Source organism: Coregonus clupeaformis, chromosome 34, assembly GCF_020615455.1.
Source record: "Coregonus clupeaformis isolate EN_2021a chromosome 34, ASM2061545v1, whole genome shotgun sequence".
In the NCBI taxonomy this organism is placed as follows: Eukaryota; Metazoa; Chordata; class Actinopteri; order Salmoniformes; family Salmonidae; genus Coregonus; species Coregonus clupeaformis.
Window position 1 is genome coordinate 38848724 of NC_059225.1, and position 15972 is coordinate 38864695.

The 15972-nt window shown below is 41.6% G+C and overlaps 1 protein-coding gene across 1 annotated transcript; it reads right to left on the minus strand.

The window, feature by feature from the left end:
- Positions 1 to 813: 813 nt before the first annotated feature.
- On the minus strand, positions 814 to 15401 carry LOC121539655 (fos-related antigen 2). Its single transcript, XM_041848323.2, has 4 exons — positions 14673 to 15401; positions 7513 to 7767; positions 7133 to 7240; positions 814 to 3531 (listed from the first exon to the last, which is right to left on the minus strand). Exons 1-4 carry the CDS (start codon positions 14799 to 14801, stop codon positions 2998 to 3000), a joined length of 1026 nt encoding a protein of 341 aa, XP_041704257.1. The 5' UTR covers positions 14802 to 15401; the 3' UTR covers positions 814 to 2997.
- Positions 15402 to 15972: the final 571 nt, after the last annotated feature.

The following is a 15972-nucleotide window of genomic DNA, read 5'->3' on the forward strand; positions in this document are numbered from 1 at the left end:
TTTAAAAAACTCAAAACATAAGTGTGACAATGTGGTTTTCCTGCTAAATTAACTCTACAGGCAGTTGGGTGAGTGGCGGTGTTTTACCCCATTCTGTTGGCTGTACAGATGTTCTCTCTCCTATGTCTCACTTTAACCACTAGAGATCAGTGTATACTGTGAAATTGATACAAACCTTTGAAAAGAGAAGGATAATGGCGCCTACCACTTACCTGTAAATGTTTATAATTATTGGCCATCTGGCCACACCGGCGATAAGTGTAGTTTTTTTTTATGCTTGTCACTGCAATGGAGGTTCTGACAAATTGACTGCTTAGAATGACCTACCAAGAGGTGTCCATGTGTAACACTGATTTCCACCCCACTGTGAATCATCCTGAATTCTGACATTTTTCAGCATCTTTTATGGCGGTGTTATATTCTGCTATTGCATGACAGGTGGTTTTACTCTACCTTTACTCTACTCATACCCCACTTAAGTAAGGGCCTGATTCAATCTGTATCGCGGAAGATCCGCGGTATAGCACGATTGAAATTGAAAAAGGTAGCCTAATTTCCCATTGAGCCGACATATACAGTGTTTACCATGAATGCAGTCTCCACGAATGCGGGAACATTGCCTTTACATTTAAATCCTGCTATACCCCGGATCTTCTGCGATACGGATTGAATCAAGCCCTAATTTAAGGGTACGCCGCCTTTCAAATCAAATGTGCCTAATGTTCAGAGAGACAAAAATAAGGACACTGCATTGCCCATGGACACTGTTTGTGAACACATAATGATGAACAGGTCGATAACAGCTTTCAAGAATTCCTTGTCGAAAATGCTTTTTATTATTATTATTATTATTATTATTGAATTGAATTACGAAATGAACAAACACTGCGATACATATTGCTGTTTTTTGTTTGTTTTGAATCATTTTAAACAGTTAAAGCATTTGGAAAAATAAGAAATAGATGTCAAAAACAGAAGACATATAGCAGATGACATGTACAGTAGAATATCTAAAGTCGATGGCTTCCCTAAGTGTTTCTAGGGGGTTCTAAAGACTCGAACGGACAAACAGACAAACTCTCCGACAATTACATTTTGGTATCTTTTTTTTCCTTGGTCTGCAATTTATCGCAATGCATGATAGGAGTTGTTGTCCAAATGCTGTCATGTGATACTGTAACCATCCAAACAAAGATCAATAAGTGATGAGACTAGTCCACAACAGCAGCAGCAATGCTTTTTTTGTCTTATTTGCTGCACCCAGCACAACAACAGAAATGATTCTGTCCTGTGATCACCACAAAGGTCATGACTCCACTGACCATGTAAGGAATGTTTGAAGTAAACAATGTCTGAAATATTGCAATTCTATCCATTTCAGCGCTTGGTATCCTTAACCCCCTGTCCCATAAACACACACACATACATACAAAACAAATAAGAGTGTTTTCTTTTACCATTTTCCTCAAGACATCCCTCTTCCACCTCAGGCCAGCTGTAAAGAGAATCTCGTTTGTCCCATCAGTCAAAAGGAATTGGAAAGTGCATTGGCTTTGCTATGGGTCTGATACGGCTACACAAAGGCCAGTGAACAGGTTTCAATGTGCTAGTTGATATATAGGGTCACCTGCCCACATATTGGTGTTGCCCCTTAATAATGATTCAATTATTACAAAATGATGTAGTCAGTGTTATTACTATTACCATGTTTTCACACCACAGTAGCATCTGAAAAGTTCAACCAGACCACTCCTTCAGTACAAACGATATACAGATGTATTGTTTTTGGTTTCGAAACCTGCCCTGCTGCATGGGAATATTGAGATCGCTGGGCAATATCCAATCCCCTTTTTCTGACAAAGCCAGAGCTTGGGTTACAGGCGAGAGGAATAAATTATGCTGATACAAAACAAATGGATGACTTTCAATCAAGCTCTAGAGTGTCTGGTTGAACTTTCCATTAGTAGTGGGGCTATAAGGAGTTGGTCATAATAACCTCATTGGTCAAACTGTCTTGGTGAATGACATCATTTTAGAAGTAGAAGGGTATTTCTCCTCAGATATCACTCCAGCATTTAAGCCCCAATGCTTCCCGTGCTGCTCCTTAAAAAATAGTATTCAACCACCACACAGAAGAGAAATCCCTGACATCAATGTAAATCGCACAAACTTGTAATAAACACGTAATAAAGTTCAGGTACATTACTGAGGAAAACACACATCAATACGATGGCCATCGATACTATGATCAATGTTAGGAGTGGACTGTTGAGGAACTAGGCATTGAGTAAAAATTGGCTCTTTTCCTTTGAGACACTGAGGCTTTGCGGCTCACCCAGTGAACCTTTTGCTGTTCTACAGGCAGATCAGAAGACAACAACATCAGAACGCAAGGACAAACATTTGAAAAATATTAGCACAGGCCATAAATACAAGTAGAGTTGGAAATAAAGTTTATGAGCGCATAAACCAAATACAGTTCCTCGGAGAGGGAGGAGAAAAAAAATCAAGAAAAAGATAAGTCTGCTTTTGAAATCTCTCTTTTCTCTGTATCCCTCCTTCAAAACAGGAGGGATGTCAGGAAATGCTGTCTCTCATTTAGTGATTTATTGATCGTAGGAGAGTGCAACTATCACCAGATGGCTTTTCTTAATGTTGATCTAAAAATAACGTCTTGCTTTCCACAGTTTTCTCCTCATATAACTGCCTTTGCTGGCATTTCTCACCTCACCATTTCTCACCATGTCATCTGTTTATTGTTCAACAAGCAAATTGATATGCTGGAGTTTAAATTAAGAAGAGATGACACTGGCTGGTACAGGTGCACACACTGGGTATTAAAACAATCACACTGAAGCGTAGGAGAAGAAAAAGCGGCTCAGCCCTTGAGGGTTCCTGGTGTCAAGGAAACAGCTTGAGTGTGATTTGTCTGCCAAGTCGGTAGGGGGCGCTGCTCGCCCTCGCCCTCCCCCACAACCCCACCTTAACTGTCCCTGCTCAGAGGGCCAGGAGGGTGGGCGAGTTGAGGGAGTCCGAAGACTGATCCCCGCTGCTGCTGCTGCGCAGGTGGGCCTTGGAGCAGGACTCGGAGGACGGCGAGGGGCTCTCGGGCTCCAGCATGCTGGGGTAGGTGAAGATGAGGCTGGGGGCGCTGGGTGTGGATGCTGGGGTGGAGGCTGCCACCACCGGGGTGTTGAGGCTGTCGCTATCGCAGAAGATCCCACCGCCTCCCCCAAGGCAGATGGGCTTAATGACAGAGTGCTGGGACTTGCCGCCCACATCGTCCTCTTGCGGTTCTTGCTTCACCACCACGGGGTTGATGGGGCCTCGGGGGCCCAGACTGTTGCGCATGGTCAGGGGGAGAGGGGCACACTGCTGCTGGTGGTGGCCCCCCTGGTGGCGATCATTGGGGGGAAGCTTGCACATGGGGTTGTGGGCCACCAGCATGAACTCCAACTTGTCCTTCTCTTTCTGCAGTGTCTCGATCTCTTTCTGTAGATCAGCCTTCTCTTCCTCCAGCTCCTCAGTCTCCTGGAAACCACAAACAAACAAAACAGCTGATAAGGACAACCTTTTATCTTCAGTATCTGAAGGGTTGATATTCAGATCAATTACAATTCTGGTGTTTGGAGTAGACAGCAAAGCCCCAACCACTGTTTAAGGTCTACATTGGTGAGTTTCTGCATCACCTAATGCTACCACTAGAGTGCGCTGTTTCCCAAAAAGAACCCACTGCACATTATATTTCAGTGTACAGTGCCTTCAGAAAGTATTCATAACCCTCGACTTATTCCACATGTTGTTGTTTTACAGCCTGAATTCAAAATGGATTACACGCAATACCCCATAATGAGAAAGTGAAAACATGTTTTTAGAATTTTTTGCAAATGTATTGAAAATGAAATACATAAATATCTCATTTACATAGGTATTCACACACCTGAGTCAATACTTTGTAGAAGCACCTTTGGCAGCGATTACAGCCATGAGTCTTTATGGGTAGTTCCAGAGCTTTCCACACCTTGATTGTGCAACATTTGCCAATTATTATTTTCAGAATTTGTCAAGCACTGTTAAATTGGTTGTTTATCATTGCTAGACAACCATTTTCAGGTCTTGCCATAGATTTAAGTAGATTTAAGTCAGAACTGTAACTCGGCCACTCAGGAACATTCACTGTCTTCTTGGCAAGCAACTCCAGTGTAGATTTGGCCTTGTGTTTTAGGTTATTGTCCTGCTGAAAGGTGAATTCATCTTCCAGTGTCTGGTGGAAAGCAGACTGAACCAGGTTTTCCTCTAGGATTTTGCCTGTGCTTAGCTCCATTATGTTTATTTTTTATCCTGAAAAACTCCCCGGTCCATAACGATTACAAGCATACCCATAACATGATGGAGGTACTCAGTAATGTGTTGTGTTGGATTTGCCCCCAAAATAACACTTTGTATTCAGGACAAAAAGTTAATTGCTTTGCCACATTTTTTTGCAGTATTTCTTTAGTGCGTTGTTGCAAAAAGGATGCATGTTTTAGAATATTTGTATTCTGTACAGGCTTCCTTCTTTTCACTCTGTCAATTAGGTTAGTATTGTGGAGTAACTACAATGTTGTTGATCCATCCTCAGTTTTCTCCTATCACAGCCATTAAACTGTTTTAAAGTCACCATTGGTGAAATCCCTGAACGGTTTACTTCATCTCCGGCAACTGAGTTAGGAAGGACGCCTGCATCTTTGTAGTAACTGTGTGACTAAAATGTAAAAAATGTGTATTGATACACCATCCAAAGTGTAATTAATAACTTCACCATGCTCAAAGTGATTTCAATGTCTGCTTTTTTTAATTTTTACCCATCTACCAATATGTGCCCTTCTTTGCGAGGCATTGGAAAACCTCCCTGGTCTTTGTGGTTGAATCTGTGTTTGAAATTCACAGCTCGACTAAGGGATGTTACAGATAATTGTATGTTTGGGGTACAGAGATGAAGTAGTCATTCAAAAATCATGTTAAAAACACTATTATTGCACACAGAGTCCATGCAAGTTCTATATTTGTACTCCTGAACTTATTTAGGCTTGCCATAACAAAGGGGTTGAATACTTCTTGACTCAAGAAATTTCAGCTTTTCATTTATTATTAACTTAACATTTCTAAAAACATAATTCCACTTTGACATTATGGGGTATTGTCTGTAGGCCAGTGGCAAAAAAACTATGTTTATTCATTTTTAAATTCAGGCTGTAACACAACAAAATGATGAAAAAGTCAAGGGGTGTGAATACTTTTTAAAGGCACTGTACGTTTGCTCAGGAAAATAGTTGATACAGTGAAAGGGCAATCAATAAACATCTGGGCTATCTTGCCCCTAAATGACCTGAACTCAAACCTAAATTTGTCAGAATACCTGACATTCCGGTTTGACCGTTATCCTGATTCTAAAAGTAATTCCTATTACAACTTTGTCCAAACAAAAAAGCACAAATGTTTTAAGGTTTTTGTTGTTCCCAGATGGAAGTACGTGATATAACACTCAAAACGCAGCTTGTTTCCTCTAGCGTAATGTGTTATTAATGTGCCACGGCCCCATCAGACAAAGACAGACCCTTAGAAGCCTGTAGTCACCAGATGGGGCAGGCAGAAAACAGATAAGTCACAGGCCTGTCTGAAATGTTTGTGTCAGAGACAAAGTTATGAGGAAGTAGGAAACAAACTAGCAAAGAGCAGATACCACCCCCAAAAATAGGAGCAATAGAACAAGATAGAAAGAAAGAAAGAAAGAAAGAAAGAAAGAAAGAAAGAAAGAAAGAAAGAAAGAAAGAAAGAAAGAAAGAAAGAAAGAAAGAAAGAAAGAAAGAAAGAAAGAAAGAAAGAAAGAAAGAAAGAAAGAAAGAAAGAAAGAAAGAAAGAAAGAAAGAAAGAAAGAAAGAAAGAAAGAAAGAAAGAAAGAAAGAAGAAAGAAAGAAAGAAAGAAAGAAAGAAGAAAGAAAGAAAGAAAGAAAGAAAGAAAGAAAGAAAGAAAGAAAGAAAGAAAGAAAGAAAGAAAGAAAGAAAGAAAGAAAGAAGAAAGAAAGAAAGAAAGAAAGAAAGAAAGAAAGAAAGAAAGAAAGAAAGAAAGAAAGAAAGAAAGAAAGAAAGAAAGAAAGAAAGAAAGAAAGAAAGAAAGAAAGAAAGAAAGAAAGAAAGAAAGAAAGAAAGAAAGAAAGAAAGAAAGAAAGAAAGAAAGAAAGAAAGAAAGAAAGAAAGAAAGAAAGAAAGAAAGAAAGAAAGAAAGAAAGAAAGAAAGAAAGAAAGAAAGAAAGAAAGAAAGAAAGAAAGAAAGAAAGAAAGAAAGAAAGAAAGAAAGAAAGAAAGAAAGAAAGAAAGAAAGAAAGAAAGAAGTTACGTTTCCTGACATGGTTGGAATATGACACTTCCTTATTTGGTAATTCAACAAAGAGTGGTGTGTGGTGGTGAAGGGAAGGCGTTTTTGCTGGAAGCAGTTTGGGGGAGTTGGAGGGTGTAGCCGTGAATTCGTCAAAATTGTGTGGGATAGTAAGAGATGAGAGATGGAACTCCCACTTTATAAAATATCTCCCATTCATAATGACAGCCGCCTGCAGCACATTCCTTTCCTGTTTCTTTTGTAATTGAGCTAATGAGTCTAAATAGTGCCGTCTGCTTGGCTAGAAGGATTAGGGCCCAGCCCTGCCCATGTCTACAGCTGTCTGCACCCAGACAAAAACCCTTATATCCACTGTCTTCTGTCAGCACTGCTTAGACCTATTAGCTAAAGCCCTTCTAGAGACCTAGACAAACCAGTAACGCACGGTTCTTGTTTGAGGTCGACACATAAATACGTGCAACACTGTTTGAGAACTGTTAATGAACCGAGCTGATAAAAAGCATGAGCTGCCGCACACCCAGTGTACATCACTTAATGTAGAGGTGCTGACCAACGGAGAATAACTGTAAGCTATAAAAACAAATAAAGAGAGTAATTTATTGCGTAAAAAACCCACCAATGTTTCAGCATTGCTGTGCCTTCTTCAATTAATCGAGCTGAACACGAAATTGTCCTGCACAAGGGAATACATTTTTTCCCTTTTCATGCTTTGGTGCTTTGTTTGTACAGCAAGTGCACAACAGTTGTCTAACTCACCCCTTGGAGCATCTCGGTGAGCTCTCGTCTGCGATTGCGGCACTTGGCAGCTGCCAATTTGTTCCTCTCGCGCCTCACCCTCCTCTTCTCCTCTTCCTCAGGGGTAAGCTGAGAGCAAAAAGAACACACTGTGAGTTGTGATTCACACTTAAGCTGAACAGCGCAAACAAGTAGAGAAGCTTTGGGTTCACAACTATAAGCCATCATCTTCAATATCGCCAAATTCCTCACATCTTGGGACATTGATAGTATAACTCACTGTACTGTTTTACAGTGTTAGAAGACATTTCAAAATTGTTCTTGCTACCACACGGTGCTCTCCACACTGCCAGACATAAGTCACTTTTGAACACACGCATCTGTACACTTTTGGTCCTCACCTGCTCATCTCTCCTTCGTCGTCCGCGGGTGTCCCCAATGGAGCGTATGACACCCGGGCGTGCGAGGGTGGTGTGACCCAGGAGCCCGGGGCTGTTGGAGAGGTGGTGGCCGTAGGGGTGGGAACGCGAGTACGGGTTGGACATGGAGGTGATCACCGTGGGCTGCACCATCCACTGCAGGTCCTGGCTGGTCGTGATGGCGTTTATCGTGGGGATGAAGGCACTGCTAGAGCCAGGCATGTCGGCCCGGTATTTCTAGATACAGGAAAGGTAGCAAAGAGAGAGGGAGGTGGGGAGAGGGGGACAAAAAGAGGGCAGAGAGGGAGAGAAATGGTGAGTGGATGTTTTCAAGATGACAATTGACCCTTCGCTTACTGTTGCAACCTCTGACAACATTTTCCCGGGAAGCCCAATTCAGCTACTGGCGAAATCTCTAACTGTATTTCTAATACACACTGAAATTAAACACAGAGTACTCCTTACTAATCAGGAAACTCTTGGGTATGTTGTGGTGGACTGTCATTACAATTGCTTCACAGGAAGCTGGTAAAATTATGTTTGTAGTGTAGTTAGCCACTGAATGGCTCTGAATTCACTGTCAGCAAGCAGTCAAAGCTATAACCACTTTTGTAGCTAACTAGTGCTCTCAAATCGTATCCTCATGTCGACAGCAGATGGGAGTTGTATTCATAACATTGCTAACTTAGCTAGCTAACATACATCTTGAGAAAACAATATATATTAAAAGGCTAGCTAGCTAGCGTTAGCAACATTTGGTGGTCAATGAGACTGAGTGCTAGCTAACCAGCTGAGCTAGCAAATAATGTAAAAAAAAGTATAATTTTGGATTAGAAAAATACTCTGAATTTCAGTTATCACAGTAGCAAGTAGCTACTCCTGCTGCACTGTTAAATTATTTAGCCATTTAAACAATTACTTTTTTGAAGAAAACTCTGTTTATCGCCATAGCCTTCACAGGCTTTCATGCCATTTAAAAGTGAGCTTGTCCTTGTCCAGGTGTTGGACTCGACTATCCATTGGAGCGGTGCGATTGGTTGCCCAAAATTCTGGGGCAGGGCATGGCAAAGAGTCAATGAGGGAGAAGTTCTGTGTCTTCAACTCAAGGAAAATCCCATTGTATTGGAGTAACATAACAAAATGGTGTGTATTTCACATATCTCAATTTCCATGTATTTATTTTTTGCTTAAATCGAATGTTGTTTATTTATTTCACTTGTTACAACAGGAGGAAAAAAATGTCACTTGACATGTAGGCCATTTGACTCTGCTATCAATTTCCAAGTCCTGTAGCTTAACTCCTTTGAACACACACACACACACACACACACTGGCCACCCACCCTTCATCATACTCACACATCCTCTGCATTGCAGCCTAGTAGTGAATCACTGACTCCACACACAAACACTGTCTAGATTTGCCCGTTTAACCCCCAGAGGGGCAGTCAGTGACATTCAGTGAATCATGGGGGGAATGCCCGTAGTGCTGCTGCTGCCTCCATCATACTACGGCTATAGGAGAGAAGTAGTTGCGTCAACCAGCAAGTCATCTGGTGAGCAACATGGTATGGAATTGTACACCTCTCTGGGGAAAGGACAAAGGTGTGATGACTCGTTTATACCCGTCAGAAAATGTGATCATGATGTTTTGCATTGGCACTGATATCACTGGATAGGCCCATCTCTTTCCATATGCAAGTGTAGCCTATCTATTCAAATAGATTAGATAAATAGGTTAGATAAGACATCAGGTTACTTGGGTATCTGAAGACTACAACGCTCAAACAGTGATAAATTTTCCCAACATTGTGAGTGACAGCACAGAAGTGAAGCAAAATATAGTAGAGGCCTACTAAATAAAGCTTATGGCTTAAGCCCTCATGAGGCACCTTTGGGGTGATAGGACAATATTCTGACGGTATAATGATATTGACCTAAAGGCAAGGATATGACGCCAGTGAGCCTGTCCACTGACACACTTGAGTGACTAGAGGGAAAAGTGATTGATGCGTGTCATCAGCCAACCCGATATAGTCTGGATACTATTTGTTCATTGAACATAGAACATGAAGAGACTAGCAATGTTTTTGCTTTATGCAGTCACACGGTTGGCTATCACCCGGGGGTCAATTCATCCATGATGTCCTTGTGGTGAGTCATGTTTGGGATATGTAAAAGCATGTGCGGAAAACGATCAGTTCCAGTAAAGCTGAAGCGGCGTTATATTAGGCTAGAGAGGAAAGCCTGGTCCCCCGCCAATACATTCCAGAAGTGAGGCAACAGTGAAAATTCCATTGCATTCATAAATCCCAGGGGCGGCGAACTAACCAGAAGGTAGAATTATAAATGGAGTAATGTAATGGTTGGTTACAATAAATTGCGGTGACTGTTGCCACACGGAGATGACAGGCATTTCTGGTAAAGAGGGGGGGATATGAAAATACTTCAAGGAAGGCGGTTGGGCAAACTTGATTTTAGAGACAATAGGTTAAATCGACTGTGGGTAAACTAATTAAAATGCCAGAAAATTGCTTGAAGCACCATTGTTTGGAAACACGGTCCACAATTCCAGGTGCAGGGTCCAAATACAACACGTAGCCTACGCGTTTCCTGGCCCCGGGATTTGTGATTTGTCTCCCATAGGCTATCACTTCAGTCCTAGTGCCTTGTGTGCCGGTAAACAGCTCCACACGTGTTGCCCCCTTTCCCAGCTTTCCCAGATTCTGGTCCTTAATAACGCACTGGGCCACTGCTGTAAGAGAAAAAAACTGAATACTTGTCCTCCGCGCCCAGGAAACTAAAGGAAGATGTAAACTTTCAGGAACTTTTGCCTGCATAATACTAAACCCTTCCACTGTAGAGAGAGAACCAATGGCAATGCTTGATTACCTCGAAGCTGATGTAACCCATATGGTCATTTGGGGTGCGTTAGTAAATTCACTCTGGAGTGCCAGAGAACACTCAGAGTGCGCTCTGGGCGTTTGTAAATTCAGAGCGTTGTCAGATTGTCCGTTCGTAAATTCAGAGCGTTTCGCTCTCTGAGCATTTAGAGCGCACACAGGACGCTCTGGCCGAGGAGTAGGGTTGATCCGAGCGTTCTGACCTTACAACCTCAGTCAAGCACACAAGCTAACTGGCTAAAGTTAGCTAGCTTGCTAGCTACTTCTAGACATAAATGAGAGAGCACCTCACTCTGACCATTTTACTTTCCCTAGCAGAGCTGGTTAGGCTGTTTTCATGTTATCCAGAGCATTGGTAACTGTAACTGTACTGCTGGCAACAATTTAATTAAGCTTTTTTGCCGATGTTTACTGACACCGGCCATATTCAATGGGTGTTGAGCGTTCGTAAATTCATCAGTTATTCTGCGCTCTGGCACACTCAGACGAGAGTGCTCTGAAATCGGAGTAGATAGCCAGAGTGAATTTACGAACTTGATTATCACACACAAAATACCAATTTTAACTCTATGACCAGTCCAGCTATTGTGCTTCTGCACGTCAACAGGTTCCATTTAGCAAAAGCAGATACCGTCATAAAGACAAAATCCAGCTGATAAAGTTGCGCGTAAAATTGGCGCACGCCTTAAGGCTTCCACTCAACTCATTAATAGGCCTACAAAAATGAGTCACACTTCCCACATTCGTCTTAAAGGAGATCTGAACAGACTATGTCCATTATACGAAATAAGATTAGAACACCGGTGTATGAACGAACAACCTGGCAATTGTAGCGAGCACATACAGTTGAAGTCGGAAGTTTACATACACTTAGGTTGGAGTCATTAAAACTCGTTTTTCAACCACTCCACAAATGTATTGTTAACAAACTATAGTTTTGGCAAGTCGGTTAGGACATCTACTTTGGCCACAACAAGTAATTTTTCCAACAATTGTTTACAGACAGATTATTTCACTTCTAATACACTGTATCACAATTCCAGTGGTTCAGAAGTTTACATACACTAAGTTGACTGTTCCTTTAAACAGCTTGGAAAATTCCAGAAAATGATGTCATGCCTTTAGAAGCTTCTGATAGGCTAATTGACATCATTTGAGTCAATTGGAGGTGTACCTGTGGATGTATTTCATGGCCTACCTTCAAACTCAGTGCCTCTTTGCTGAAAAAAATCAAAAGAAATCAGCCAAGACCTCAGAAAAATAACTGTAGACCTCCACAAGTCTGGTTCATCCTTGGGAGCAATTTCCAAACGCCTGAAGGTACCCCATTCATCTGTACAAACAATAGTACGCAAGTATAAACACCATGGGACCACACAGCCATCATACCACTCAGGAAGGAGACGCGTTCTGTCTCCTAGAGATGAACGTACTTTGGAGCGAAAAGTGCAAATCAATCCCAGAACAACAGCAAAGGACCTTGTGAAGATGCTGGAGGAAATAGGTACAAAAGTATCTATAGCCACAGTAAAACGAGTCCTATATCAAAATAGCCTGAAAGGCTGCTCAGCAAGGAAGAAGCCACTGCTCCATAACCTCCATAAAAAAGACAGACTACGGTTTGCAACTGCACATGGGGAGAAAGATCGTACTTTTTGGAGAAATGTCCTCTGGTCTGATGAAACAAAAATAGAACTGTTTGGCCATAATGACCATCGTTATGTTTGGAGGAAAAGGGGGGACGCTTGCAAGCCGAAGAACACCGTCCCAACCGTGAAGCACGGGGTGGCAGCATCATGATGTGGGGGTGCTTTGCTGCAGGAGGGACTGGTGCACTTCACAAAATAGATTGCATCATCATCCATCAGGAAGGAAAATTATGTGGATATATTGAAGCAACATCTCAAGACATCAGTCAGGAAGTTAAAGCTTGGTCGCAAATGGGTCTTCCAAATGGACAATGACCCCAAGTATACTTCCAAAGTTGTGGCAAAATGGCTTAAGGACAACAAAGTCAAGGTATTGGAGTGGCCATCACAAAGCCCTGACCTCAATCCTATAGAACATTTGTGGGCAGAACTAAAAAAGCATGTGCGAGCAAGGAGGCCTACAAACCTGACTCAGTTACACCAGCTCTGTCAGGAGGAATGGGCCAAAATTCACCCAACTTATTGTGGGAAGCTTGTGGAAGGCTACCCTAAACATTTGACCCAAGTTAAACAATTTAAAGGCAATGCTACCAAATACTAATTGAGTGTATGGAAACGTCTGACCCACTGGGAATGTGATGAAAGAAATAAAAGCTGAAATAAATCACTCTACTATTATTCTGACATTTCACATTCTTAAAATAAAGTGGTGATCCTAACTGACCTAAGACAGGGAATTTTTACTAGGATTAAATGTCAGGAATTGTGAAAAACTGAGTTTAAATGTATTTGGCTAAGGTGTATGTAAACTTCAGACTTCAACTGTAGATTCCCTTCCATGTGCCAGCAGGTTGTACATGTGATACTGCCAACATAAAAACTACTGGAAACATGTCTCTCTGTCTCCTTCTTAAAACATATCGATACTTCTTAACTTAAAAAGTGAATATTTGACGGGAATGGGATTTGAAAGGGAAATTAGGTTATATATATATATATATATATATATATATGGTTGTTCCTCAATGATAGCGACTGAGGATCACATCTCAGAATGAGAGGGAGGGAAGCAGGTAAAATAAGGTCATGTAATCACAATCGGGCATCTGGAGGAAATTCCAGCCTCAAAGTCTCCAACATCCCCGAGGGCGCATTCGGAGATGCTTCATAAGCATTTTAACCCACCGTTTCCAAGTTATGCCAACATCTTCCAGTGCGTGACTACATGGTGCCCATCTGCAACACACACACACACACACACACAACTTCGAAGCTTTGGGTCGAAGCCAACCCTTTGGCGTATCAGCTTCGACTGGTTGTCCATATTGTAGACAGCGTAGCACCACTGAATGACGCTATAGGCCTTGTTGCAGAACTACTAATGTGGAGTCGTAGTCAAGATTCCTTGTTGCACTGTTCGATTTACAGTTTTAGCACTGATCATCAGCAGGTCAGAGACATATCTCTGTGCCAAGAAAACATTGAGAAGAATTGGGAGAATCAGTGCGTGTTTGTTCACCTTGACCAAATTATGCGCATGAATAAAGCCTTTATCCAGTGTGCAAGGGAAAAGGTAGCCCTTTGGTTTACGCATTCCAAGTATGGCGTGATCCAATAATAGCCTACCAAATGTCCTCAGCACTTCTATTTAAATCCATATCTTGCAGGGGAAATGTTGAGTGTAATTAGCATAGACAAATATGCTGTAGCAACCTATATGCAGTTTGTTGTGTGTGATAATCATGATAGCAGATTATACTCTTTCGAAAGTTCATATAATATGCTTTTGCCTACATTGTCTGTGGACTAGACAGTTGAAACACTTTCTAAAGTTTAATTTTCCGTTTACAAAATATGTATTTTCCAATAAAGCCTCCTGTCAACTTCAGGTGCACAGTCCCATAGCAGTGCAACACGTGTGTTAAAGTACTGAAACTGTGCAATACTTGATTGTATATGGCAATTCAGATGACACATAAACACCTGTCAATAAGTAATTTTCTGCAGTCAGGTTTCATGACATTCAAAATAAATCCGTCATGGGTTCGGTCGTTTTGTCCTTTTTATACACTTCACTCGCGCACCGGTTTCTTGGCCAGAGCCATATATATATATAATCTATTAAGTTTCACCTTATTGCATAGAGCAAGTCTGGAAAATATTGGGATAATATCACAGGCTATAGCGCGAGCAGATTCGGGTAATATCACATGATAATGCGCCGCGCTCTTTCCAAATGTAAAGAAAAAGGTTATACAGCAGTAGGCTATAGTTTGGAGTAACATATTCAATCTAAATCTAATATTGTTAATGCTTCTCAAAAAAAATTATACACAGCAATATATTAGAAAGATATTATGCACCTCTATTGCATTGCACACCGATAATTACGCACAGCGCTATAGCTTCGCCAATACTGTAGCTACGCATGAAGTTACGCCTACCAATCGAAAAGTATGTCGGTGGGTAGTGATTCATAGACAACTGCAGAGTGACATTTCGATACAATGAAACTCATATTAAATCAATTATAGTTGTTAATATCAATATTTTCATTTGAGAGAAGAGAAAATACATATTGCGTTGGTTACCTGGTAGCTTGAGGTAGAGATCGGACTGCCGATCGTGCTGCTGCCGCTCGTGAATGACTCTGGCTGGGCCGGAGAAGTGCTGCTGCCACGGGACGAGGTGTCGTAGTTCACGGAGTAGTCCTGGTACATGATCCAGGAAAGACGAAGATTTCAGTAGATGATATGAGCTCCAACGCTCTCTCTGACAGTGCAATCCCTTTTCTCTTTTTGTGTGCCGAAAGGGGACAAGATTGGAAAGTGACCAACTTGAACACAATAGTCTTTAAAACACTCTGATATCCCCCCAAAAATTATCCAAATAGCCTGGCTATTAGTGCAATAAATCCATTCTCCTCGAAATGAAATAACTTAAGGGAATTACCAAGAAGTAAAACCGAAAATATTATACTTTTGTCCACTCCAAATAATTCTCTCCTCGAGAATAACTTCAGCTATTGTTCTTTCCCCTTGTCACTGCTAGCCTATTCAGGTGTGCTACAAGAGCCAACTTCAAGAACAAAAGTCAGTAGGACACCTACTTTCGCAGTCAAAACAGAGTTGACGGAGAATAGACCTGTTTTGCGGGTGAGTCACAGACAAGAGGCGTTACGTTTGCTTTCCACCTCAGCCTACTCTACAGAATCCCTTCCCCGCGACACATTTATTTCAGCTATCCCCTGGAACAGTTCAATATTTATTTTCTATATCCCTTCACCACACTTCCTAGGATGACTCACGTTAATGGCAATACGAAGAACTGCAACCGCTTATCAACGCTAACAGGCTCTCACGTCACTGTCTCTGGGCGTAGACACTTCACTTGGGAAGGGGTTATCGTAGCTAAGATTGTAAAAATCAGCACACAGTATCGTAAATCAGTTTTATTGTTTATACATAACATAGATAAAGGTGATTTGTTATGTTCATGATAATGTTTATGCACATCTATTTTATAATCCGTTGGAGGTGAGACTCACCGTTTGTCTGATTTGGTACGGTCCATTGACGTATATTTCCTGAAATTGGCAGTTGCGTCAGAGGACACGCGTGTGGGTTTCCTTGGTAAAGCCACGTCAGACTGGAAGGGATTACCTCCCCTCCAGTGTTGCCAATTTAGCGACTTTGTCAGACCCCTGTAGCGACACATTTTCAAAAAAGCGACTAGCGACAAATCTAGTGACTTTTTCTGGTGTTATTGGAGACTTTTGGAGACTCTGACGTGAAAGCACATATCGTTCTTACTCTTCTTAACGAGCAGCGGGTGCTGCCGTGGGCCCCGTTCCAAAGCACTCACAGGCGGCCCAGTACTCGCGCAGCAGTC

Excerpts from the sequence above, each read along its gene's own strand:
- LOC121539655 (XM_041848323.2), bottom strand. The coding sequence starts at position 14,801 with ATGTACCAGGACTACTCCGTGAACTACGACACCTCGTCCCGTGGCAGC. Across the intron at positions 7,768-14,672 it reads TCTCTACCTCAAGCTACCAG|AAATACCGGGCCGACATGCC; the intron begins GTAACCAACGCA and ends TCCTGTATCTAG. Across the intron at positions 7,241-7,512 it reads GACGAAGGAGAGATGAGCAG|CTTACCCCTGAGGAAGAGGA; the intron begins GTGAGGACCAAA and ends TTTTGCTCTCAG.